The sequence below is a fragment of the Heptranchias perlo genome, chromosome 11 (genome assembly GCF_035084215.1).
Source record: "Heptranchias perlo isolate sHepPer1 chromosome 11, sHepPer1.hap1, whole genome shotgun sequence".
NCBI lineage: Eukaryota > Metazoa > Chordata > Chondrichthyes > Hexanchiformes > Hexanchidae > Heptranchias > Heptranchias perlo.
Window position 1 is genome coordinate 18,589,101 of NC_090335.1, and position 27,466 is coordinate 18,616,566.

The 27,466-nt window shown below is 43.7% G+C and overlaps 1 protein-coding gene across 4 annotated transcripts in view; it reads right to left on the reverse strand.

Annotated features, from left to right (window-relative positions):
- Positions 1-27,466, reverse strand: part of LOC137327145 (rho GTPase-activating protein 6) — a 514,589-nt gene that overhangs the window by 32,890 nt on the left and 454,233 nt on the right. For all 4 annotated transcript variants that reach the window (XM_067992647.1, XM_067992648.1, XM_067992650.1 and 1 more), the window contains exons 6-9: positions 25,385-25,440; positions 15,003-15,153; positions 7,480-7,628; positions 5,470-5,649 (exon numbers count right to left, since the gene is read on the reverse strand). In XM_067992647.1, coding sequence (XP_067848748.1) covers positions 5,470-5,649; positions 7,480-7,628; positions 15,003-15,153; positions 25,385-25,440 — 536 coding nt within the window. The remainder of the gene's footprint in view (positions 1-5,469; positions 5,650-7,479; positions 7,629-15,002; positions 15,154-25,384; positions 25,441-27,466) is intronic.

Here is a 27,466-nt window from a genome sequence, read left to right on the forward strand (position 1 = left end):
GGCAAGTACAAAAGTTGAAACTTCCTTTCTGATAGCAGCCTTCAGTGATCCCATTAAGGACAGCTGGTTTAGCTTCTAAGCGCCTGAAGAAACTGACCATAGTAATTCGCAATCCAATTTTGCAAAGGAGGCCTGAACTAAGTGTTAGGCCCTGATTTGTATATGCAAAGGACTTATGGCCTGTTTCAGACACATGCCCTGGACACCGACGGAGGAGTCCTTTTTCGGGTGCCACTCAGACTATTAAGGCCCCAGTATGGCGGGCAGGAAGCACAGGCACATTTCCAGCTGGGTATGTGTTGCGCACCATATTGGGCAAGGACAATAAATATACCAATGCTTGAACCAGGGGTTAGCTCCTTTGCATATGCAAATAAAGGGTCTAACACCTGTTGAGGCCCCCTCTCCAAGATTGGTTTGCGCAGAGACAGTCGGCTCGCCCGAATTTCTGGGCCGCTGACTCCACTGCAACATTTAAAAGAGAACCAGACAGATTCCTGATTTATGAGGAAGTAGAGGATTATAGGCTTGGGGCTAAACTGAGAGGGAGATAAAAAAAAATGATCTAAGCACTTCCTGAACATAAATCTAAATGACTTGGCAGGCTAAATGCCCGTAGGCTAAAAGATACCAAATCCAAGAAATACAGGCCTGGAGCTTCTGCATGATTTCCGCCCAGGTAACAGCTTAATCTGGGCAGCATCAAATTAAATAGCGCAAAAGTTTGTGGAATTTTAAGTGCAAGTAAGTTGCACCCATAACTACTTTACGCTCAAGTATTCATGATCTTTTATGCTAGTTCGACAGTCCCTTTGCTCAATCAATTCCAGCCCACAACACTGGCCACACTCCCAGGTTGGGAAGGCAAGCTTCCACCGACTGCGGTCATTTGGGGAAGGTAGGCGGCAGATTCTCAGGCGCATAGGCACCCATAGTCACACTAATCCCGCATCAAACACCTGACGAGCAGTCAATTGAAGCCTCAGGCCTGCCCTGCGGCTGCAGAAATCATCAATTAGTTTAAACAGAACTTATCTTGTGGTCTGCAGACTCACTCGGAAGGGGAAATCTTTCTCCTTACCTTTTACACTACCCCACCATAGCACCTTGAGGCCCCATTGGCCATTTCAATCACAAAACAATTACGTTTGATTACACTGATTTATGGGAGATTTCAAGTTCAGGCTTATGCTAATGAATTTGCACTGAAACTTGCCCGTAATTTCACCTTGGCAAAACTAGTTCCGCGTCGGGCGCAATCTGGTCTAGCGGAAACTCCAGGCCACAAACTTTACTCAGAAAGTTTGGTGAATTCTCTCCATTTGTACAGGCGTGCTCTGAATCCCACTTCCAACAGTAGTCTCTTACAGGTTGCCAGGAAATTTGGTGGGGGCCAGGTAACGAGTATCATTTAAGAAACAGCTGCAATAGGAAGAGGGTTGGAATTTTGACAGAATGAAATCAAATGGGCTGAAAGCCTTCTTCATCCAAACCTATCTGATGTCCAAAGTTCTGATGAGAGGTTCCTGGAGAGTTTTCCTTCTCCCCTAGTTTTAAAAAAAAATACTAAAATGTGGCTGATCGGAGGACAGAGTGGTTCAATGGAATTGAATCCATTGTACTTTCATGTCTAAGATCATGGGCTCAATTTTGAAACGGAGCCGGGAAGGGGATGGAGGTGGGGGGGGGGGGGGGGGGTTAATTTGAGGTTGGGAAACCCATTAGTACGAGTTTCCAGGACGTCCTTACAATTTTGACGTAAGGACGTCTTTTATTTTTTTTGTCGGTTTCTTGTCCGACTGACCGGTCTGATTGACAGGCTGGTCTCAGTCGGGTGGGAGACCAGCCAGGGAGAGGACGTCTGCAGGTAAGTCTTTGTTTGCATGGAGGGGATGGTGGGGGGGCACGGGGGTCATGAGTCATGGGGGAATGGGATCGGCGGTCAGTCACGGGAGGGGGCGGGATCGGGGGTCCGCGATCGGGAGGCTGGGGGTGATCGGTGCAGGTAGGTTTGTTGGGCCTGGGGGAAGCACTCCTGCCCCTCCGGGCCCACAAGCTGTGCCTTTCTAGGCACTTACCTGTGGTCTCGGGCCGTCTCGTGAAACTGTGAAAAGACCAGCGTAAAGAACTCATTCCCGCCACCCCACCCCAATAAAAAAATCTGCTATCTTTAGCTACCTTTTTTTCTTAACTCATATTCGCCAGTGTTTCTAAGAAATTCTAGTATGACAGGATGTAGGGTAGAGTCCACACTTTTGGGTTAATTTACTAAAATAAGAACTATAAGTTTAGGCAGTACATAATCTAGGCTGACACTTAGAACTGAGGGATTGCTGCACTGTCGGAGGTACCGTCTTTTGGATGGGAAGTTAAACCCAGGCCCCGTCTGCTCTCTCAGGTGGATGTAAAAGATCCCATGACACTATTTGAAGAAGAACAGGGGAGTTCTCCACAGTGTTCTGGCCAATATTTATCACTCAACCAATATCACAAACAGATGATCTGGTCATTATCACATTGCTGTTTGTGGGATCTTGCTGTGCGCAAATTGGCTGCAATGTTTCCTACATTACAACAGCGACTACACTTCAAAAGTACTTTGGCTTTGGGATGTCCTGAGGTCGTGAAAAGCGCTATATAAATGCAAGTTAGTTCTTTCTGTCTTTCTTATAAAGGGTAGTACAAATCTAGAATTCTCTCTCCCAAAAGGTTGTGAATGCTAGGACAATTGGAGCTTTCAAGACTGAGATCGACAGAGTTTAGTTGGGTAAGTTGGGTAAATGAAGTTGAGATACAGATCAGCCATGATCTAACTGAATGGGGGAGCAGGTTGGGTGGGATGAATGGTTTACTTCCGTTTCCATATTGTACAATGGCTTCTGTTAGAAAATGGCCATGCTAGAAAGCCTTGAAGAAAGAACTACAAAACAGGCATTAAAAACAAATGGCTTTCTTTTAAATTTGACAACAAAATAATGTTTAAACCCTGAGCTGGCCACAAAAAAAACCCCAGAAATGCTGCAACAAATGGCCCACACTGAAGCACTTGAGATCTGCCAGTCTTTCTGTGCACGCTGCCCTTCTCACACTTCTTAGGGTGGACCATACTGCACAACTGTTCCCAAGGCCAAGTCATGTATTTTAGTCAGCCCATGCAGGTCATATCCTCTTAGCGGGTGCAAATGGTTGGCAACCACTTTCCTCTGCATCGCACTATGTTAAATTGCCCCTAAAACAAGCCAGATGTTTCTTTGCTAGGGCTTAGCACAAATGTCAAAACAATAATACGGACTGTGGCCCCCTCAGAGCCAAGGAGCTTGGAAACAAAACAGAGCTCTGACTGGCTACTCCAGAGTCAGCAGAGATTCATTACAAAGGAATTCACGGGCTGTGTTCCCACGAAATATTCACCACGGGAGGAAGAAGGGGTGAACATGCAGTGTGGATTAGATAAAATAAATATTAACACAAAAAAAAAATCTCTAACTGTCTGGCCTTAACTCAGAGGGATACCACCTGTTTTAAAACCATACTAGTCATCGGCATTCACTATATTTAGAAACTCACAGTATTTTAATATGATTTCATGACTACCTCTGCGTGGGAGAGACCTTTTCTTCTGTGCGTTACAACCATGAGGTGTTGAATTATCAGCTGCAGTCTGCAGCAAGCAATGTCAACAGGAAGCACCCCGAGCCATGGAAGTGACTTTTATAGCCCTGGTTTTAACCTAACTGGACTGGAGAAACGGTCCCTGGCACTCAGGTAAGTCAGGGGGGGAAGGGGTTTCAGGAGGGCCTCGCAATCGGGAGGAGTGAAACAGAGGGCAGGCGAGGTCTAAACTTTCCTTATGTTTAGGAAAGTCAAAAAAAAATGTAAAACCACTTACTTTTTGGGCCTCTTCTGACCAGACTCCTCTTCCCGCTAAGGTTGGTTGGCGGGAAAGTTACAACCGCTTCCCTGTGCGGGCCTCTGGTTAAAACAGCAGTCAGGCCCAGATGATGAAGTCATCAGACAGAGCATGATCTGCACATTTAAAGAAGGATCCCGCTGGTTTCCGGTGGGTGTCGTACCCTCCTGCTCAGAAGAGAAGAAGGAAGAGAGGGGGGCCGTGGCGAGTAAGACCCACAGGCGATTTTAACTGCCTGCCCGGGTTAAAAATCGACCCTACTGCTTCTGTGCTGGCAGGTTTGCTCCAAGGTCTTGGCTAGACAATCGCTCCCTGCTTTTGCCACTCATTGAATTCCTGACACCATCATTCGAGTTGGGAGCCACTGCTGGTGCTACTTTGGTTTCTCATGTGCTGTATGGTCCCCATATCAATAACTTCTATGCTCGCTTTTCCCCCAGTGATTTTGCAGTCTGGCTGGTTGTGGCTGAACCCAAGAATGTAGATCTGAACCACTCACATGACAACTGGCACCCAATACACAAGTTATGCTTGCGTGAAAAGCACTGCAATATGCATATGCATCAATGACGTTGAAAAACAGCTGCACATAGGCATGATGTGGAGATGCCGGTGATGGACTGGGGTTGACAATTGTAAACAATTTTACAACACCAAGTTATAGTCCAGCAATTTTATTTTAACTTCACAAGCTTTCGGAGGCTTCCTCCTTCCTCAGGTAAAATGAGGCACATAGGCAAGCAGCATCCCCTTGTTTACTTTAACACACTAATGACAACAGCAGCACAATAACTTAAACATGCTACAAGTTTACTCGTTGCCACTTTACCACCATACAAATGTGAGGCAGAAGGTACAGGGAAACACTGTCCAATGTTGCAAAACAATGAGGCTCCCTCACCCCTCTACAGTTGAAATTTGGTTCTACCTGCTTTTCAGGCCACATTACAAACGGAGGGTGATCCTTGGCGATCATATGATTAAAGCCAACTCTTTATTTTGCATTATCGCCAATAAAGAATTAAAGAAACCACTAAAATACATCAAAAAGCAAAATACTGCAAATGTGGAGATCTGAAATAAAAACAGAAAATGCTGGAAACACTCAATGGGTGGTATCTGTGGAGAGAGAAACGTAGGGTTAATGTTTCAGGTCCATAACCCTTCATCAGAACCCTCTGTGGAGAGAGGCAGATAGGGTTAATGTTTCACAACTATGACCCTTCGCAGAAAGGTCACCAACCTGAAACATTAACCCTACCTTCCTCTCTCCACAGATGCTGCCTGACCCGAGTGTTCCCGGCATTTTCTGTTTTTTTAGCAAAAAATGAAGCACTGGCATGTTGGCCATCAAGGAAAGGTTACGCTTTTGGAAATTTTCTTTTATACTGGTTCTTGGAGATCGTTACACTTTAATCTTAGCTGTCAAAAAAAAAATTGTAGTGACAGTCAATTGAGTTTGAAATACAAATTGTGGCAGTTTGGAACACAACAATGACCACACCTATGTGAAATACAAGACAGCACCTAGTGTTTGATAAACAGAGATGTCCACTCACCATGAATAGTGTCTCATAGCTTTCAATGATCTTCTGAACAACACTGATAACGGCAGCATTCTCCTCGGCCCGAGCTGAGCTTTGGACACTGAATTCCTTCTCTGAGCTCTTCTGTTTATGGAGGAGGTTGGGGCCAAAGATTGTGGCAAGATTAAGTGAAGTCATTTTGTTCCCAGTCACCTAAAAGAAACAAAGCAGGATGGAAGTAGGAAATGCAGTTTAACCAGTGCAGCGAATTGATTAACGCAGAATCTGGAGGGCCCGATTTCAACCCTGCCTGCCTGGCGGGAATGGGGCGGCTGGTTAAAATGACAATTTCCCACCTCCCCTCCCTGCACTACCACCCCCCCCCCCCCCCACCACTAACTAGGTGTTCCCGCTTGCCACCATTTTAACCCTCCAGATCCCGGTTGCAGGGAACTCATTAATATTTAAATGTCAGGATCCAATGACCGTATTTTTTTTAAAGGTTTCCTTGTGGGTCAGGAGTGCTCCTATGGGCCCCACTGGGAATCCTCGGGCCTGCCCTGCCTCCCTCCCCCTCCCCCAGTTGCGATCACCTCCAGACCCCCAATATTTACATTGCTCTGGGGACTGTTCCCATGGGTCCCCAGTGGCGGCCACTTGCTGGCGGAATTTCTGCTCCCACCCACTGACCTGCTTGTCATTCCCCAATGGGTTTGGGCAGGAGTCCATCCTGGAGGATGATAATGAGGCCCGGGAGCTAATATTGCCCCGGCCTCCCACTGCCAACTTCAGGGGGGTTTCCCTCTCGCCCCCCCCCCCCACCCCGCCCGTCGCACTCCCACCCAAGAGTTAAAATTCGGGGCTTGGGTTTTTATAGATCCAAACCTAACCACAACTTGCTAGTCACTGACTAGTTATTACATCTCCTGGATCGGAGTGGGGCGGGGGGGGGGGGGGGGGGTGGAATGTTTAAAAAAATTTTAGCAGATTATACATGTGGGATCACGGCGGGTATGCTAGTTGAACCTGGGGCAAACACTCCTGCTCCTCCTGGCCCACAAGCAGTGCAATAAAGGCACTCACCTGTTGATCCGGGCCTTCTCACCTCCTCTAATGTGGCGAGAATCACGAGGCCCAGGAATCCCAGCCCCCAGGAGTTAAAAATAAAAAGCCTATTAAAATGGAGGCACGCAGCTTCCTTAAAAGATTTTACTGACCAACCCACCCCCCTTAGAGCGGGTTGGTTGCCGACCCCTCTCCGTTAAAACCAGAAGTGGGCGGGTTGGAGGTGGGTTTTAAATTTTAACAATTCTTACCTTCCCCCCCCTGCCCCCAACCCACCTGTTCTTGGGGGTTAAAATTACCCCCTTGAATCAGTCAAAACTCTGATTCAAAATCAGACCACTGGTTTGGATTCCTATGCTCAATTACTAAAACGGTTTCTTTTTTTCTTGAAAGAAAACTTCAAATATACATATGTGGCTGTTTATTATATTACATACTCTTCCAGGGTTAGCAAGTTTAAACTTCAAATTCTTTTAGAACAAGTTGGGACTGCTGCCAAACTCTGGTAAGGCATGTTACTAGGATAATAATGACAATAAATTTGGACCATTCCTTGTTGCCAACCTAATGGAATTAAAGAGTCTGCTGTCATTGTTAACTACAACAATTTCACTGTTAACTATGAAATAAATTAAACATTTATAAGTTTTACTTTGACATTTCCAGAAGTTTGGATCAAATTAAATTTAAACTAGAATTTTTTTTATTTGTGCTCATCTATCAATTCAACTGAATGGGATCCAGGAGGAAATATATACACATCTCAGTTCCAGGCAGCATGATTGAGAGGAAGAGGGAAGGGAGAGGAAGGGAAGGTAGAAGGAGGGTAGGGAGGGAAAGATGAGGGAGTATTTTCAAAATACATTTGCAGGATTAGTTAAATGTCAACAGGACTGGTACCAAGGTGGCAACTCAGCATTGACGCAGAACACTGTGCTCAATGGAATTCTGAAGCCACTAAAGTCGATGTTACCCTACCTCCTGTCCATCTTTATCCAGGGTGTCTTCAGCATGACCTGCTACGATGGCAAGGAACTCCACGAGTCTGTGGAGCGTGTCACAGTTACAGGGAGGCAGGAGGTAAATGAGAAGCTGCAAGGCACTGAGCTGTTCGTCCTGCTCCAGTACTAAGAAGATGAAAGTAAAGAGAGTTCCAGCATTAGTCAACGTCACTGAGCCATAGTGTGAAATGAAAAATGAAAGGAAAGTGATTCTGATATTACTATTTTATAACTCAATCTCAATTGAAATAAAAATTGTATCCAGCATCTCACTATGCACAACACTGGTTTTACTATTTTAAGTTGTTGGAAATAAGCAGTATGCTTTGGATTCTCTTTACTAAAGTCTGATGGAGGGAACCATTTGCCTTGGGATAGTAATCTCACGCAGACCACTTCTCAGATTCCTTGCAAGTGGACTTGTTAATTTGTGGCTTCACATCAAAGAGGTGGTTGGGGACTAAATGAAGTTTTAAAGTGGTCAGGAACCACATTTATGTACAAAAATATATGTTCTAATCAATTTTGGTAATTTGCAGTGGTAGTATGAGGGCAGAGGAGCAAGTTGGTAGTACTGGAAGTGAGAGTAGAAGTTATAGTATTGACTTAAGGCATTTCCACTCATTTTTTTTTGTTGTAAGAGAGTGACTTGTGTGTTCTGCTCTCCCTTTGTAATTTTGCATTTTAGGAGCTGTCTCTGTAGACCCATCATCCCTAGAAGTTGGGTGGGCAAGCCTAATTTTATAGGAGAAAATCCTGAAGCTCTGGAACAAAGTCATATTTTATTTTTATATTATCAAACTCAACTCACCCGACACATCATCCTTTACAACAAATATAAGCAGAACATTCTAATTCAAAATTTTTCAATTTTTATTTTTAGCAGCTGGTCAAATCTACCAAAAAAAAAGGCAGCCCTCTTTCCCCCCAAGGATATCGGTACATTAAGTCTGGAAAAAAATTATTTCCCTCAGCCCCATTTCACTTTTCTCTAACATTGCTGTTTCTCTTGAGGTCTCTCTCTCTCTCTCTCTCAAGTTCCTTGCTCATACTTTCTTTTTCCCTCCATCTCCTCCTTCCCTACTCTTTCCCTGCTCTCTCATCTCCTCTTCCTTTTTATCTGTCTCTCCTCCTCCTACCTCTGCCTTGTTTCTATCTCTCTCCTTCCCTTGTTCTGTTTCCTTGATTCTGTCTCTCGTTCCCTTCATTTGTTGTTCTCTCTCTCTCTCTCTCTCACACACAGATTAGGAACTGGAATAAAGCAGGCTGCTCAAGTCAGCCAGAAAGACAATGTACGACCAAGACAATAGAGGACAAGGCTCATAAGCAGCAAAAAAGGATGTGGAAAGGGAAAACAGATCTGCTGAAACAACATAAGAAATAGGAGGGATCCAACAGGGATCACCACAGCAGTAACATCAAAAATGAGAGGAACAGGATAATGCTGGGGTCTTCAAGAAAGTAAGTGAACATATTCACCTTTTGTAAGTAATATCTCTGCTAATAGATGCTTTTAACCTCGAGTGGTATAAATGACCCAAGCTTCATAGGACCAACAGCATTATATACCCATAAAATCTGCAATTTGGTTGAGGTCACCTGTAACAGCAAGCTAAACGTGTAGAGCCAGTGCTGCGCACTTACACAGATCTGACAATACGAGCCCCGATTTTAACCTAACCCCCACCCCCCCAACCTCGGGTTCATTTCGGATTCCGGTTTTACACCGCACCCGAATGGAGCGTAAAACAGGCGTCCGATCAGTTCCCACCGGGCGGGTTAGGTTAAAAACGGGGCTTCGGTCTTTTAGGGACGTGCACCCTGTTGCAATTTGTACCTTTTGTGTAGTTGCAACTTTTAAAAATGTGAATGTGAGTGCACTTAAAAAAAAACACGAGCTTCAATTAAGCAGGCAGGGGGTAGAGCTGCCTGGGTTCTTTGGATTAACAAACTGCAGTCAATTGCAGAGAACACAAGTTTAAATCCCACCGTGGCAGTTTGAGAATGTGAATTCAGTTTTTTTTTTAAAATATGAAAATAAAATATTGGTATCAGTAAAAGTCACCATGAAGCTGGCTTAGGTTGCGGAAACCATTTGATTCATAGAACGATAGGAATTACAGCACAGAAGGTGGCCATTCATTCCACTCCACCTGTGCTGCTGCTAGTTCTTCAACTTAAGCAGCCTGCTGTTATCCCGTTTTATTTTCCTTGTGTACATATGTTTTTATCTATGATTTCACACATACACAAAATAATAGATGGTTGGCAGTGAGTTAGAAGACTGGCTTCAATTCAATTGAATGGTTCTAATGATGCCATAATCTGTAACAGAGAAGTTTGAAGGAGTCTGTACTTCTCATTCTGTTGCTTTTGCTATTTAAAAAAAAACTTTCTCAACAGACTTGTACTCTACAGTGAAGCGAGAAAGAAGGAAGGACAATAAAGAAGATTGTTACATTGGAGCTGAAAGGTACATGGTTGTTTCATATCTTCAGACTCTTCCCCTGGAGAATAGTGTGAAGTAGTGGAAGGATTCACAGGCTGATGAAGAGTCTGACGTGAAAGCTCCTTCCATAGCCGTAACCATCTTTATACCAGCCAATAAGGTGGTTAGTCCTATAAGGTGGGAAGATTTAATGGGCTCTCATGACCCATGTGACAAGGAGGGGGCTACCCACACCTCTGGACACGAGTATGGATAGAAACACACAAAATAGGAGCAAGAGTGGGCCTGCTCCACCATTCAAAATGATCATGGTTGATCGTCTAACTCAGTACCCTGTTCCCGCTTTTTCCCCATATCCCTTGATCCCTTTAGCATTAAGAAATATATCTATCTCCTTCTTGAATACATCTAACTTGGCCTCCACTGCCTTCTGTGGTACAGAATTCCAAAGGTTCACCACCCTCAGTGAAGAAATTTCTCCTCATCTCAGTTCTAAATGGCATACGCCGTATCCTGAGACTGTGACCCCTGGTTATGGATTCCCCAGCCATCGGGAACATCCTCCCTGCATCTAGTCTGTCTAGTGCTGTTAGAATTTCATATGTTTCAATGAGATCACCTCTCATTCTTCTAAACTCAAGTGAATATAGGCCTAGTCGACCAAATCTCTCCTCATATGTCAGTACTGCCATCCCAGGAATCAGTCTGGTAAACCTTGGTCGCACTCCCTCCATGGCAAGGACATCCGTCCTCAGATAAGGAGACCAAAACTGAACACAATACTCCAGATGTGGTCTCACCAAGGCCCTGTACAACTGCAGTAAGACATCACTGCTTCTGTACTCAAATCTTCTTGCAATGAAGGCCAACATACCATTTGCCTTCCTAACTGCTTGCTGCACCTGAATGCTCGCTTTCAACGACAGGTGTACAAGGACACCCAGGTCTCGTTGCACCTCCCCTTTTCCCAATCTATCACCATTCAGATAATAATCTGCCTTTCTGTTTTTACAACCAAAGTGGATAACCTCACATTTATCCACATTATTCTGTATCTGCCATGTTCTTGCCCACTCACCCAACTTGTCTAAATCACATTGGAGCCTCTTTGCATCCTCCTCACAGCTCACATTCCACCCCAGCTTTGTGTTGTCTGCAAACTTGGAAATGTTACATTTAGTTCCCTCATCCAAATCATTGATATATATTGTGAATAGCTGGGGCCCAAGCACTGATCCTTGCGGTACACCCCACTAGTCACTGTCTGCCACCCGGAAAAAGATCCGTTTATTCCTACTCTCTGTTTCCTGTCTGTCAATCAATTCTCAATCCATGCCAGTATATTCCTCCCAATCCCATGTGCTTTAATTTTGCACACTAACCTCTTGCGTGGGACCTTATCAAAAGCCTTCTGAAAATCCAAATACACCACATCCACTGGTTCTCCCCTATCTATTCTACTAGTTACCTCCTCAAAAAACTCCAGTAGATTTGTTAAGCATGATTTCCCTTTCATAAACCCATGCTGACTTTGTCCAATCCCATTAATGCCCTCCAAGTATTCTGTTATCACATCTTTTATAATAGACTCCAGCATTTTCCCCCACTACTGATGTTAGGCTAACTGGTCTGTAATTCCCTGTTTTTTCTCTCCCTCCTTTTTTAAATAGTGGGGTTACATTTGCCACCCTCCAATCTGTAGGAACTGTTCCAGAGTCTATCGAATTTTGGAAGATGATCACCAATGCATCCACTATTTCCAGGACCACTTCCTTTAGTACTCAGATGTCAAAGTCAGCATGGCTTTACGAAGGGGAAGTCATGTCTGACAAATTTGCTTGAGTTCTTTGAGGACATAACGTACAGGGTGGATAAAGGGGAACCAGTGGACGTAGTGTATTTAGGCTTCCAGAAGGCATTCGACAAGGTGCCACATAAAAGATTATTGCTCAAGATAAAGAATCACTGGATTGGGGGTAATATTCTGGCATGGGTGGAGGATTGGTTATCTAACAGGAAGCAGAGAGTTGGGATAAATGGTTCATTCTCGGACTGGCAACCAGTGGCCAGTGGTGTTCCGCAGGGGTCGGTGCTGGGTCCCCAACTCTTTACAATCTATATTAACGATTTGGAGGAGGGGACCGAGCGTAACATATCAAAGTTTGCAGATGATACAAAGATGGGAGGGAAAGTAGAGAGTGAGGAGGACATAAAAAAACCTACAAGGGGATATAGACAGGCTGGGTGAGTGGGCGGAGATTTGGCAGATGCAATACAATATTGGAAAATGTGAGGTTATGCACTTTGGCAGGAAAAATCAGAGAGCAAGTTATTATCTCAATGGCAAGAAACTGGAAAGTACTGCAGTACAAAGGGATCTGGGGGTCCTAGTGCAAGAAAATGAAAAAGTTAGTATGCAGGTGCAGCAGGTGATCAAGAAGGCCAATGGAATGTTGGCTTTTATTGCTAGGGGGATAGAATATAAAAACAGGGAGGTATTGCTGCAGTTATATAAGGTATTGGTGAGACCGCACCTGGAATACTGCATACAGTTTTGGTGTCCATACTTAAGAAAAGACATACTTGCTCTCGAGGCAGTACAAAGAAGGTTCACTCGGTTAATCCCGGGGATGAGGGGGCGGACATATGAGGAGAGGTTGAGTAGATTGGGACTCTACTCATTGGAGTTCAGAAGAATGAGAGGCGATCTTATTGAAACATATAAGATTGTGAAGGGGCTTGATCGGGTGGATGCGGTAAGGATGTTCCCAAGGATGGGTGAAACTAGAACTAGGGGATGCTCTTTCAAAACTGAGATGAGGAGAAACTTCTTCACTCAGAGGGTGGTAGGTCTGTGGAATTTGCTGCCCCAGGAAGCTGTGGAAACTACATCATTAAACAAATTTAAAACAGAAATAGACAGTTTCCTAGAAGTAAAGGGAATTAGGGGTTACGGGGAGCGAGCAGGAAATTGGACATGAATTTAGATTTGAGGTTAGGATCAGATCAGCCATGATCTTATTGAATGGCGGAGCAGGCTCGAGGGGCCGATTGGCCTACTCCTGCTCCTATTTCTTATGTTCTTATGTATTGTGGATTATCAGGCCCTGGGGATTTGTCAGCCTTTAGCCCCATTAATTTCCCGAGCACTGTTTTTTTTTACTATTACTGGTTTCCTTCAGTTCCTTCCTCTCACTAGACTCTTGGTTCCCTAACATTTCTGGGAGGTTATTTGTGTCCCCCTTTGTGAAGACAGACTCAAAGTATGTGTTTAATTGTTCCGCCATTTCTTTGTTCCCCATTATAACTTCCCCCATTTCTGACTGTAAGGGACCTACATTTGTCTTCACTAATCTTTTTCTCTTGACATATTTAAAGAAGCTTTTACAGTCAGTTTTTATGTTCCCTGCTAGTTTACTCTCATACTCTATTTTCCCCCTCTTAATCAATCTCTTTGTCCTCCTTTGCTGAATTCTAAACTGCTCCCAATCCTCAGGCTTGCCTTTTTCTGGCAATTTTATATGTCTCCTCTTTGGATCTAATACTATCCCTAATTACTTTTGTAAGCCACGGTTGAGCCACCTTTCCTGTTCTTTTTTTGCGCCAGACAGGAATGAATAATTGTTGTAATTCCTGCACACGTTCTTTAAATATTAGCCATTGCCTATCCACTGTCATCCCTTTTAGTAAAGTTTCCCAATCTATCATAGCCAACTCGCACCTCATACTTTTGTAATTTCCTTTATTTAGATTCAGGACCTTAGTTTCGGATTCAACTACATCACGCTCCATCTTAATGAGGAATTCTATCATGTTATGGTCACTCTTCCCTTGGGGACCCCGCACAACAAGATTGTTAATTAATCCTTTCTCATTGCACAATACCCAGTCTAGGATCGCCTGTTCTCTAGTTGGTTTCTCAAATGGATGTCATAGTATTTTAGTATCCTAGTAGGTTGAGCACAGGAGGCCATTTGGCCCATCGTGCCTGCGCCAGTTCTTTGAAAGAGCTATCCAATTAGTCCCACTCCCCTGCTCTTTCCCCACAGCTCTGCAATTTTTTTCCCCTTCAAGTGTTTATCCAATTCTCTTTTGAAAGTTAGTAATGAATCTATTTCCATCACCCTTTCAGGCAGTGCATTCCAGAACATTACGAATCACTGCATAAAAAATGTTTCCTCATGTCAAGGGTTGGTGTCCTCTGGTTACCAACCCTTCTGCCACTAGAAACAGTTTCTCCTTATCAAAACCGTTCATGATTTCAAACACTTCTATCAAATCTCCCCTTAAATTTTTTTGTTCTAAGGAGAACAACCCTAGCTTCTCCAGTCTCTCCACATAACTGAAGTCCCTCATCCTTGGTACCATTCTAGTAAATCTCTTCTGCACCCTTTCTAAGGCCTCGACGTTCTGACAAAAGTGTGGTGCCCAGCATTGAACACAACACTCCAGCTGAGGCCTAACCAATGTTTTATAAAGGTTTAGCACAACTTCCTTGCTTTTGTACTCTATGCCTCTATTTATAAAATGCAGAATTGCATATGCTTTTTTAAAAAAAAAACAGCCTTCTGATTTGTCCTGACACCTTCAAAGATTTGTGTACATACACCCCCAGGTCTCTCGATTCCTGTGCTCCCTTTCAAATTGTACCATTTAGTTTATATTGCCTCTCCTCATTCTTCCTACCAAAATGTATCACTTCACAGCATTAAATTTCAACTGCCATGTGTCTGCCCATTTCACCAGTCTGTCTATGTCCTCCTGAAGTCCGTTACTATCCTCCACATTGTTTACTACATTTCTGAGTTTCGTGTCATCTGCAAACTTTGAAATTATACCCTGTTTATCCAAGTCCAGGTCATAGCTCTGAATTCTGTCTGGAGTGGGGTTTGAACCCTGCACCTTCTGACTCAGAGGCAGGAATATTACCACTGAGCCAAAAGCTCATTCCAAGGTACATGGAAAGTAAAATACACATTACTTAACCCATTTAGCAAAATATGTCTTTATAATGTAAAGAGTAATAAAGGAAGAATATATCATCCTCTTACAAAGTGTACTGATGAATGGTGTGTAGAGCTCTCTAGTGAGCAGAGGATCTGGTATATCCCTCAAAAATTCCTTCAGCAAGGCCCCAACATCATGAACACTGTGCTCCTCATCGAGGACAACTTCTGCACCACGATCAAATTCCTCTCGCAACTGCAAGACAAGGAAAGACCTCCAAGGTAAATTTAGACACAAATGTAAAATCTATATTTGGAAAACATGATGTCAACAATAAGTGTTGATGCAGTTTTAAGAGGCTATCAGCCCAAATGCTATAACGGAGGTGGCACAATATAGCACATGGCACAATACCTTTTCAATAGCATCTTTAACGTAGTAGAATGTTCCAAGGCGCTTCACAGGAGTGTAATCGGACAAAAATTGAAACCGAGCCGAAGAGCGAGACAAAACAGACATGCTTGCCAAAATTTTCTGCAAGTAGTCATCCCATGATTGCTAAAGAAATCAAAGTGCCAGTTACAGGGCTCACTACAAGAATTGGCCAATGGGACCATCTTGCAACTACCTTCCTGCCTGCAATGGCTGTTCTGCTGCTGGTTCCTGCTGGGGGGGAAGGCGGGGTAAATGTAGCGATGTGCATATTGGTTACTACCTTAATGGAATGATACATGGAACGCGGCTGACTGCGGAACGCTTGGAAAATCCTTGTGGCTCAAAAATTGAGGGCAACAGAAACTTTTGCTGCCAATGGTAACAGTTCAGATGGATGACGCTTCTCAGGTCTTCTTGGTGATCCACCTCAGTTACAACCTTGTTAGTAAGCCTGAGCTTCTTCAGATGCCTTTCTTTGGTATGCCCAAGTAGTTGACTCTATCCACTGCCTAGTGGTACCTGTGGTGTCAGCTGTAGCTCAGTGGTAGCACGCTTGCCTCCGAGTCAGAAGCTTATTGGATCAGTGGTAGCACGCTTGCCTCCGAGTCAGAAGCTTATTGGATCAAGGCCCACTCTAGAGACTTGAGCACAAAATTTAGGCTAACACTTCAGTTCACTACTGAGGGAGTGCTGCACTGACGGAGGTACCGTTTTTTGGATAAGACACTAAACCAAGGCCCCATCTGCCCTCTCAGGTGGACGTAAACGATCCCATGGCACTATTTTGAAGAAGTGCAGGGGAGCTCTCCCCACTGTCCTGGCCAATATTTATCGCTCAATCAACATCAATAAAACAGATTATCTGGTCATTATCACATTGCTGTTTGTGGGGCCTTGCTGTGCACAAATTGGCTGCCATGTTTCCTAAATTACAACAGTAACTACACTTCAAAAAGTACTTCACTGGCTGTAAATGACATCCTGAGGTCATGAAAGGCCCTATATAAAGTCTTGCTTTTTGTTGGAACTTGTGAGCCTTTAACGCCACGCGTGTTATGCAATGGGGGAGCTAGGTTTGACCGACTTATGGGGTGGGGGGGGGGGGGTGGGGGTTAAGATTGAACGAGATTTGTCTGACTTGGCAAGAATGGGACAGAGCTGGGAACCAGGGAATGCCGACCTACCTAGTCGACAGGCCGAGCCGGGAACCATGCAAACTTGAAGGCCGAAGATGGGTGACAGGGGTTCCTGCAGCGAAATGGAGACGGTCCTCCAAAGCCACGTTGGCTGATCTTAATATGATTGGGGAGGGGTCATGACCTCTCGACTCTCCACCCCCTCACCCACCCCATCCCTCCCATCCCCACTGGCATTGTTGGTCGTCTGACTATCTACTTCACCATTGCAGTGCCCTCTATGGTCACATTCTTAGTCAGAATGCTCTGGTATTTAATGCTCGCCTGCTACGTCAGTGCTTTCTCACGGCATATAACTGCCGGCCAACCCGCTACCGCTCGTTTTGCGAACCCGCCAAAGTTGAATTTTACCCCCACATGATAATTAAAAAGAGAAAGGCCATTCAGTCCACCTTAGGCCACCCATCCAGAGAGACCCTACAGTTCTGCCATTCTGGCATCCAATTGCTCAGTCATCAACTCCAAGGGTTTCCACCTTCACTACTCAATCCAAGAGTCCATTCCATGTATTGATCACTCTGCTTGAAAAAAAAACTTCCTGATTTCAGTCCTTAATTTGCCTGTTAATAGTTTGAACTGGTGTCCCCTTGTCCTACACTTCCAATTTAGTTTGAAGTAATTTTCCTGGAGTTATATATCGTTTATTAAGATCAGGGTTACAACGCATGCAAAAAGCTCAATGTCAAGAGTTAAACTGAGGCTTTTATGAGATTGGTACGGTCCATTTGGACCATGAAATCAATGCTCTGCTGGATTGAGGTTACTTGTGCGGCAGGAGTTTTAGATTTTTTTTGTTGGACAGAGGAAGAGAGCCTCTTCATATTTGAATTGCAGTTTCCACAAAACCAGAGTTGGATGAGGGAATAACAACTGCAGCAATTTTAATTGATTTTTGGCTCTGATTAGTTGGTAAACCCTAAAAGAAAGGTTACATTGCAGAGATAAACAAAGACACTAAGAAATGCTCATTATTACAGTTGATTGAGCTGTTTGTAGAATTTAGTGAATTTTAAATGCAATAAGTAAAAATGAAATTACAATTAGATAGTGCGGATGATTGCTTATTTGTACAGAGTCCAGCTGCTCCGTTATAAATGGGATTTGAAAGAAATGGAAAGATCAGTTACTTGCTGAATGTTTGTTTTCAATGCATTCACTCAATAAAGGAGTTTTCATAGAATTATAGAAATTACAGCACAAGGAGGAGGCCATTCGGCCCCCAATGATGGTGCTCTCTCCTGTAACCCCATTCCCCCCAGATCCTTTTACATTCCTCCTTTTTAAATATTTATCCCCTTCCCTTTTAAATTAAGTTTTAGCCTGTACCTTAAAAGCCACATTATGGTAAAGGATCCCACGGTCTATTAACCTTCAGTTGAAGAACCTTTCTCCTCCCTACCCCCTTGGTTCTTCCAGTGAGAATCCTTGGTTTTCATTCTCTAATTCCACATTTGCCCACCATTGTGAACAATCTCACAATTTCCCACAGGAAGGCCTCCAGGTTTAACTTATCCCTTTACTGGCTGCTTCTCTCTCAGTGCCGCTCCCACTCACCATGTTGCTGCTGCTGTTCCCGGCTCTGCAGGAAACGCTAGTCCCCGTGTTCACCCCACTCTCCCCCATATAACCCGCAATCCTCTGATCCCCACTCCTCTTGTCCCCTGACCCCCTCATTCTCAGTCTCCCTCTCTCCGATTCTTCATCTCTTCCCCAAGCCCCCATTCCCCAGTCTCTCTCTCTCCCCCTTGAGCTCCCATTCCCCGATCTCTCTCTCCCCGAGCCCCCTTTCACCAGTCTCCATCTCTCTCCCTCTCCCAAGTTTCCATTCCCGTCTCCATCTCTGCCCCCCGAGCCCCCCTTCCCCAGTTTCTCTCTGCCCCCCGAGCCCCCCTTCATCATTCTCTATCTGCCCTCCAAGCCTCCTTTCCCCAGTCTTCCCCAGTCTCCATCTCAGCCTCGCAAGCCTCCTTTCCCCACTCTCCCCCCGCGCCCCCATTACCCAGTCTCCATCTCTGCCCCCCGAGCCCCCGTTCTCCAGTCTCTCTCTCTACTCCCCCACCCCACCCACCCGGACCCCTGATTCCCATCTCTATCTCTTCCCCCCAGAGCTCCCTTTCCCCATAGGCAAATTTCTGAGAAGTGCAAAATCGGGCAGTAATAGTGGGGGATTTCAACTACCCTAATATTAACTGGGATATAATCAGTGCAAAAGGTATAGAGGGCGCAGAATTCTTAAATTGCATTCAGGAGAACCTTTTTAGCCAGTATGTAGCAAGTCCAACAAGGTGGGGGGGGGGGGGATGACAATTGTAAACAATTTTACAACACCAAGTTATAGTCCAGCAATTTTATTTTAAATTCACAAGCTTTCGGAGGCTTCCTCCTTCCTCAGGTGAACAGGGGTGGGGGGGGGGGGGGGGGGGGGGCAGTTCTGGATTTAGTTTTAGCAAATGAAGCTGGGCAGGTGGAAGGAGTATCAGTGGGAGAGCACTTTGGTGGTAGTGATCATAATTCAGTTAGATTTAGCATAGTTATGGAAAAGGACAAAGATAGACCAGGAGTAAAAGTTCTAAATTGGGGAAAGGCCAATTTTACTAAGCTGAGAAGTGATTTAGCAAAAGTGGACTGGAAACAGCTACTTGAAGGTAAATCAGTGTCAGAGCAGTGGGAGGTATTCAAGGGGTTCAGAGTAAACATGTTCCCACGAAGAAAAAGGGTGGGACTGCCAAATCAACAGCCTCCTGGGTGACAAGGAGCACACAGGGTAAGAAAAGGCAGAAGAGGGAAGCTTATGTCAGACACCGAGAGCTCAATACTGCAGAAAGCCTAGAGGAGAATGGAAAGTGCAGGGGTGAAAGTATAAAGGAAAAGAAGGAAGAGGAAGAGGAAGAGGTATTGGATAGGATAAACATAGTGAGAGAGGACGTATTAAGGGGTTTAGCATCTTTGAAAGTAGATAAATCGCCAGGCCCGGATGAAATGTATCCCAGGCTGTTAAGAGAAGCAAGGGAGGAAAGAGAGGAGGCTCTAACCATCATTTTCCAATCCTCCCTGGCTACAGGCATGGTGCCGGATGATTGGAGGACTGATAACGTTGTACCATAGTTTATAAAGGGAGAAAGAGATAGACCGAGTAATTATAGGCCAGTCAGTCTAACCACGGTAGTGGACAAATTATTGGAATCAATTCTGAGGGACAGCATAAATCGCCTTTTAGAAAGGTACGGGTTAATCAAGTACAGTCAGCATGGTTTTGTTATGGGAAGGTCATGTCTGACTAACTTGATTTAATTTTTTGAGGCAATAACGAGGAGGGTCGATGACGGTAACGCATTTGATGTAGTGTATATGGATTTTATCAAGGCTTTTGACAAGGTTCCACATAGCAGACTGGTCAATAAAGTAAAAACCCAGGGGATCCAAGGGAAAGTGACTAGTTGGATCCAAAATTGGCTCAGTGGCAGGAAGCAAAGGGTAAGGGTTGATGCGTGTTTTTGGGACTGGAAGGCTGTTTCCAGTGGGGTTCCGCAAGGCTCAGTACTAGGTCCTTTGCTTTTTGTGATATATGTTAATGATTTGGACTTGAATGTGGGGGGCTTGATCAAGAAGTTTGCAGATGATACAAAAATTGTCCGTGTGGTTGATAGTGAGGAGGAAAGCTGTAGACTGCAGGAAGATATCAATGGACTGGTCAGGTGGACAGAAAAGTAGCAAATGGAATTCAATACAGAGAAGTGTGAGGTAATGCTTTTGGGGAGGGCAAACAAGGCAAGGGATTACACAATAAATGGGAGGATACTGAGAGGTATAGAGGAACAAAGGGACCTTGGAGTGCATGTCCACAGATCCCTGAAGGTAGCAGGACAGGGATATAAGGTGGTTAGAAAGGCAAAAGGGATACTTTCCTTTATTAGCTGAGGCATAGAATATAAGAGCAGGGAGGTTACGCTAAAACTGTATAAAACATTGGTTAGGCCACAGCTTGAGTACAGTGCAGTTCTGGTCTCCACATTACAGGAAAGATGTGATTGCACTAGAGAGGGTACAGAGGAGATTTACGAGGATGTTGCCAGGGCTGGAGAATTTTAGCTATGAGAAAAAATTGGATAGGCTGGGGTTGTTTTCTTTGGAACAAAGGAGGCTGAGGGGAGATTTAATTGAGGTATATAAAATTACAAGGGGCCTAGATAGTGTGGATAGGGAGGATCTATTTTTTCCCTTAGCAGAGGGTCAATAACCAGGGGGCATAGATTTAAAGTAATTGGCAGAAGGATTAGAGGGGAGGTAAGGAGAATTTTTTTCACCCAGAGGGTAGTAGGGGTCTGGAACTCACTGCCTGAAAGGGTGGTAGAGGCAGAAACCCTCATCGTATTTAAAAAGTACTTGGATGTGCACTTGAAGTGCCGTGACCTACAGGGCTACAGACCAAGGGCTGGAAATTGGGATTAATCTGGATAGCTCTTTTTCGGCTGGCACAGACACGATAGACCGTATGGCCTCCTTCTGTGCCGTAACTTTCTATGATTCTCCATCATCCCCCGAACTTCCATTCCCAGTCTCAATCTCCCATGCCAAGCCCCCATCTCCCCCTCCCCGATTCCAGACCCTGCAGCCCCCTCCTGACTGTTCCCAGCACACCAGCCGGTCACGGCTCTCTGTGGCGTTGACCAGGTGATGTCACCGGTTTGGTGGCTCCAGTGACGTTATGTAGCAGGACGCGCACTGCGGTGGGAAATTTAAAACCCTGATTTCCTGGGGTGCTAGAGCCAGCGCTCGGGAGAAGATGCAACGATTTCAGGAGGCACCCACCATAAGCGGGAAGTTTGGGAACCCTACCTGATAAATGGCACGACCAAAACATTGAGTCAGACATCTTCTGGGCACAGGACATTGGTCCCCGAAATTGATCCTCATTGTGCCTGTTTTACGCATATAAAATGGGTGTAACGAGATCCAATTTCTACCCTACAATCTCTGCGGATACCCATGGACGTTCTTGCTTATGTGGCTCTATCTATTGGCATTTGATTTAACAGCACAATGAATTGAAAACTGAATATTAGAGCATTTCTGGTGGAATTAAACCACATTTTTTCCTTTGAAGTTCACGCAATTTCTTTGCAGCATTCAGGCAATCACAATGCTAAGAGGCTTAACATCAACAGTAGGATAATGGCCTACAGCTGTTGCATATCAGCTGCTTTGTCTGAAAACCCACCAATAAATGAAAGCTACATGCTTGTCTGTCCTATTGTAGCAGGAGAGATGCAAGAAATACATCCCATTGGACCAAGAAGAGTTCTCTAGCTGGAGCCAGATCGGTCTCTGAGGAACCAGTCAAGATTCTTCTGCATTTGGTTGAATGTTGGGAGTGTGCATTATGCTAGTAGCATTTCGGCAAACATACCACCAACAATGCCAATTAAGGAAAACAGTTCTTTAAGTATCACTTCAGGAATAGTCATCTGATGATACTCAACAGTTTTCAGTCCTATGCTAAAACATAAACCAAACTGTCAACCATTAAGAACCTCTAAACTGGGAACAGACCAAACCCACAACAAAACCAAAACAAACCACTATGTCGTAAAAATGCAAACATAAAAACTGTTCATAAGTAAATTTTGACCTCAACTCTTCGTAATTTACATCAGGTTACATTATTAGAGATAATTAAAACCCAAACAAAATTGCTAAATTCTAAGAGCACCAACTTTATGCACTTGAGACGTGCTGTCAGAGTGGGCCTGGAAGGTTTGAATGTGTCGAGGAGAATGAAGGAACTATGGAGTTCCTTCAAGGAGGTAACTCTGAATCCAATGGACCAATGTGTACCCAAGCAAAGCAAAAGTACCAAGCTTAAAGGCACTCCTGCCTGGTTGAACAGGACTACCAAGCAACTTAAAGAAGAAAAAAAAAGCATTTAAGACCATGAAGGAAAATGGCCAGAATGAAGGACGATTCAATACCAAAAGGCACGCCTGGAGTGTAAAAAGGGTATCAAAATGGCAAAGAAAAATTTCGAATTGAATATGGCAAGACAAGTGAATGATAATAATAAAGTTTTTTAGTTATATTCCAAGGAAAAGAAAAACGAGGGATGGAGTGGGGCCACTGGAAGTGGGATTGAGCGAGGGATGACAACTGATGCTACAAAGGCTGCAAAAGTGCTACATAAGTTTTTTGCCTCAGTCTTTACTGAGGAGGGGATAGATAAGTTATTAGATCTGGAAAGAGAATGAGAGGGTGTTGCAGAGATGAGTTGTAGCACTATTCACATTACTACCAGCATGGTTGCTGAACAACTGTGCAAACTTAAGGTAAATAAATCCCAAGGGACACAGATAAGATGCAGCTGGGAATCTTTAAGGAAATAAGGGAGGAAATTGCAGGAACTCTGGCACAAATTTTCCAGAAATCACTGAATACCAGAAAGGTGCCTGGGTATTTGAGAAAGGAAGATGTTACTCCTATTTTTTTAAAAACAGGCAAAAATGACCTAGGAAACTACAGACTAGTGAGTTTGGTGGGTAAAGTTATGGAAACCCTTCTTATAAGAACATGGAGTATCTGGATTAGAATTAAAAGATAGTCATTATGGGTTCATGAAGGGGAGGTCTTGTCAATCTAACTTATTAGTTTTTTTTGAGGGTGTGACAAAGAAGCTTGATAGGGGTAAGGCAGTGGATGTGTGGAGTACTTGGATTTCAGTAAAGCCTTTGATACAGTTCCTCTGGAAAGGCTGGTACTGAAAATAAAGAAAGTGGGAATCAATGAAAATATTTTACAATAGATACATAATTGGTTGATCAAGAGAACACAGAGGGTCATCAGCCTGGGAGAATGTTAGAAGTGGGGTCCAACAGGGGTGTGTTTTGGGACCTCTTTAATTTAATATCTTCAAAAATGACCGAGGAGTTACAAGCACAATGCCTAATTTGCAGATAATACAAAGCTAATGAAAGTGTAATAAATTGGATAGCCATGTGGTGAAGGATAGAATACTAGAGCCTGATCTTCAGTTGCTTCCACGCCTTTATTCATAGAGATCCACATTACCCACACCACACCCTAGATAAACTCTCATATAAATGGATACAAGAGTCCCCAATTGATATGCACCACCTGAATACAATTAACACTAATTGACATAAATCATATGGATACAATTAACAAAGGTGGTAGACTCCAAAGCTGAACAAGATAAGCTACACGATGATTTGAATATATTTGAGAATTGGACAGACAGGTGGCAAATGAAATTTAATATGGAAAAATGCAAAGTGCTTCACATGGGGACAAAAATCCAGGCAGGGGCTATTAGTAAAATGGAAAGAAAATAATGTGCATGGAAAATAAGAGAGATCTGGGGGTCCTGATAGACAATAAATTGAAACTATCACAACAATGATCAGCAGCAGTGAGTAAAGTAAATCAGTTGTTGGGATGTATTAAAAAGGTCAATATTGAGCCGTAATAGTGAGGTAATCCTGCCACTTTATAAATCATTGGTGTGACTGCACTTAGAATACCGTGTACAGTTCTGGTCGCCACAGTACAAAAAGGATATTGCAATGATTGAGAGGGTACAGAAGAGAGCAACCAGAATGATTGACGGGATGGAGGGATTCGATTATGAGGAACGATTATGTAAATTGGGCATGTTCTCACTGGAAAAAAAGATTAAGATTCTAAAGGGACCATGATGAGCAGTTTCACCTTGACCAAAACAGTAGAACCAGAAGACACGGCCTGCGCTTGAAGGGGGTAAATTCAAAACTAATCTGTGGAAACATTATTTCAGTTAGCGAATGGTCAATCTATGGAACATTGTATCATGTGACTACCAAGATGGTAAAAAGCAAACTAGTTGGACCTTGCTCTTTGTTCGTCTAGATATTCTTATGTTACCATGTTAGATCCTGCTTCAAATGTGGAACAGAGATAGGTAAAGATTGTATCATGGTAATGAAGGAAAACTTGGAATTTTGTATCTATCAATATGTTTTCATACAACAATCATTACAAATTGCAATGAAGCAATTTATAAATTGCATCAAGATATGCTGCAAGTCAACATCTAGACACAGAAAATCATTTTCATGTACAAATTCCATCTGGCATTTCTAAGTATCCACCAAAGGGAGGAGCCATTATGTACAAATACCAATAAACAGACTACAAGAAACAATTTACCAAGATTAAATTGGAACATTATTGGAACAAAATACTTGAGGTTCAATTCTGCCGCATTGGATATGTGTTTGATAACACTCCTGTGAAGCACCTTGGGACGTTTTCCTACGTTAAAGGTGGTATATAAATGCAAGTTGTTGTTGTTGTAGCAAGCAACTCTGAAGAGCAGAGAAAGGAAGGAGAAAGAATTTTACTTTAACATTATGAAAGTTTGTAACGGTGCATTCCCCCTCCCTCCAAGTTAATTCAATGTTTTAGATTCTCAACTACCTAATGGGACACTATGCTTCCCTATGGCACTGCAGACAATATGCACCCAAATAAGCCAGACGATTTGAGCAGTCTGTACAGCAACAAACTTCCAGCCAGAATGACAGCTCTGTACCACTCATACTTACTTTATGGGCTTGCTGTTTCAAAATATTTTGAAACAACTTGTTTTCTTAAAACTGAAAGATTTATGGATTATTTATCTACTTAAATTAATACAAAGCCTGCCACACATATTATATTACAGAGTGTCATGAGGAGGAATTTCAGAAATGTAGTCTTTGTTTCTGCAGGCAGATTAAATCATGTATATGAAAAGATGGAACTACCCTGATTTATTTCCAGAATGTCCCTTAATGACCTGTGAAAAATAAATAGGTTTGTCTTACCTGTCTTACCCTTTTCTTTGAACTTCCAACTCTGAATATTCCTACTGTTTGAAGACCTGCAGCAACATCAAGAAATAATTATACAGTGTACATCATGGCCTTGCACAGCTTTATGGCAAGAAAAATATTTAACAGGTATATACACAGACTGAAAAATGGTGCCCTGTTCATCAGACCCATAACTGAAGAGAAAACACATCAACATATTTTCAAGATATTAGGTTGGAAGAAATTTTAGGTTTTGTCTTTGGCCTTGAAAGACCCCAAAGTTCAGGTATTTGCGAAGATCATTCCATTTTAATTTGTTCTTAGGATGTGGGTGATGCAGGCAAGGCTGGATTCATTGCCAATCCCTAGTTGCCTCAAAAGGTAACGATGAACTACTGCAGCTCTTGTGGTGATAGTGCTCCCACGATGGTGTTAGGTAGGAAATTTCAGGATATTGACCCAGAGACAATGAAGGAACAGCAATATATGTCCAAGTCAAGGTGGTGTGTGACTAGGAGGGGAACTCTGAGGTTCTGGTATTTCCACAACATTGATACTCTTGGCCTTCCTGCTGGTAGAGGTCACAGGGAAGGGAGGTACTTTTGAAGTAATCTTGGTGGGTTGTTGCAGTGCATCCAGTAGAGTGTAGATACTGCAGATGCAGTGTGATGGTGTCATCGATTGAGTAGATTTTGTGTACAGTGGCTTGGGGGTCAATCAAGCAAATTGCTCTCCCCTTAATGGTGTCAAATTTCTTGAACGTTGCTGCGGCTGTACCTATCCAGGTGAGTGGTGAGTATTCCGTCACACTCCTGACTTGAGCCTTCTAGATTTTGGAAAGGCTTCGAGAGGTCAGGAGGTGAACCACTCGTCACAGAGTATCCAATCTTTCCCCTGATTTTGTAACCATGGCGTTGATATGGCTGGTCCAGTTAAGCTTCTAGTCAATGGTGACCCCCTTCAAGATATTGATGGCTGGGGACTCAGTGATGGCATTTAAAGGGCACAGCTATTACAGGCCACTTGTGAGCCCAAGACTGGATGTTGTCCAAACCTTACTGTGGGCTGTCATGGGCTCCAAAAAACCCAACTTCTGACCTTATGATGGAAAGGTGGTCATTAATGAAGCAGCTGAATATGGTTGGGCTGAAGCTACTTCTCTGAGGAACTTCTGCAGTGATGTCCAGGGGTAGTGCTGATTGGCCCACCTTCCTGTGTTAAATATAACTCCAGCCACTGGACAATTTTCTCTTTGATCCCCATTGACCTCGATTTTGCCACGGCTCCTTGTCGCATACTTGGTCGAATGTTGCCTTGATGTTGAGGGCAGCTACTGTCACCTCTCTTGATATTCAGCTCTTGCATCCATGTACGGGTTAAGGCCATGATGGGGTCTGGAGCCGAGTGGTTGTGACAGAACCTGAGCATCAGTGAGGAGATTACTGTTGAGTAAGCGTTATTTGATGGCACTATTAATGACTCCTTTCGTCAATGATTGGGAGGAGGCTGCTAGGCAGATTAGATATATCTTGTGTTTTGTGGATATGAAACACTTGCACAATTTTTCACATGGTTAGACAGATGCCAGTTGTCAAAGCTGTATGGAAAGGTTGATGAGGGATCAGTTAGTTCTGGCATGCAGATCTACAGCACTATGGTCAGATTGCAGTCCGAGCCCATAGCTGCGTTCAATGCACTCAGTCGTTTCTTAATGCGATGTTGAGTGAACTGAATTGACTGGACATTGGCATCTATGATAGTGGGGACCTTGGGGTGGGCTGAACGGGATCATTCACTCGGTGCTTGTGGCTGAAGATGCTTGCAAACATATCAGTCTTGTCTCTTGCACTCATGTGCTAGGAACAGGAGTACTCCATTTAGCCCCTCGAGCTGGTTCTGGCATTCCATTCACCTCAACTCCATTTAACCATCTTTAATCCATATCTCTTGATCCTCTTACCCAACAAAAATCTATCAATCTCAGTCTTGAAAATTTCAACTGATCCAGCATCTGCAGCCTTTTGGGGGTGGGAGCTCCAGATTTCCACTACCCTTTGTGTAAAAAAGTACTCCATGATTTCACTGTTGTGCAAT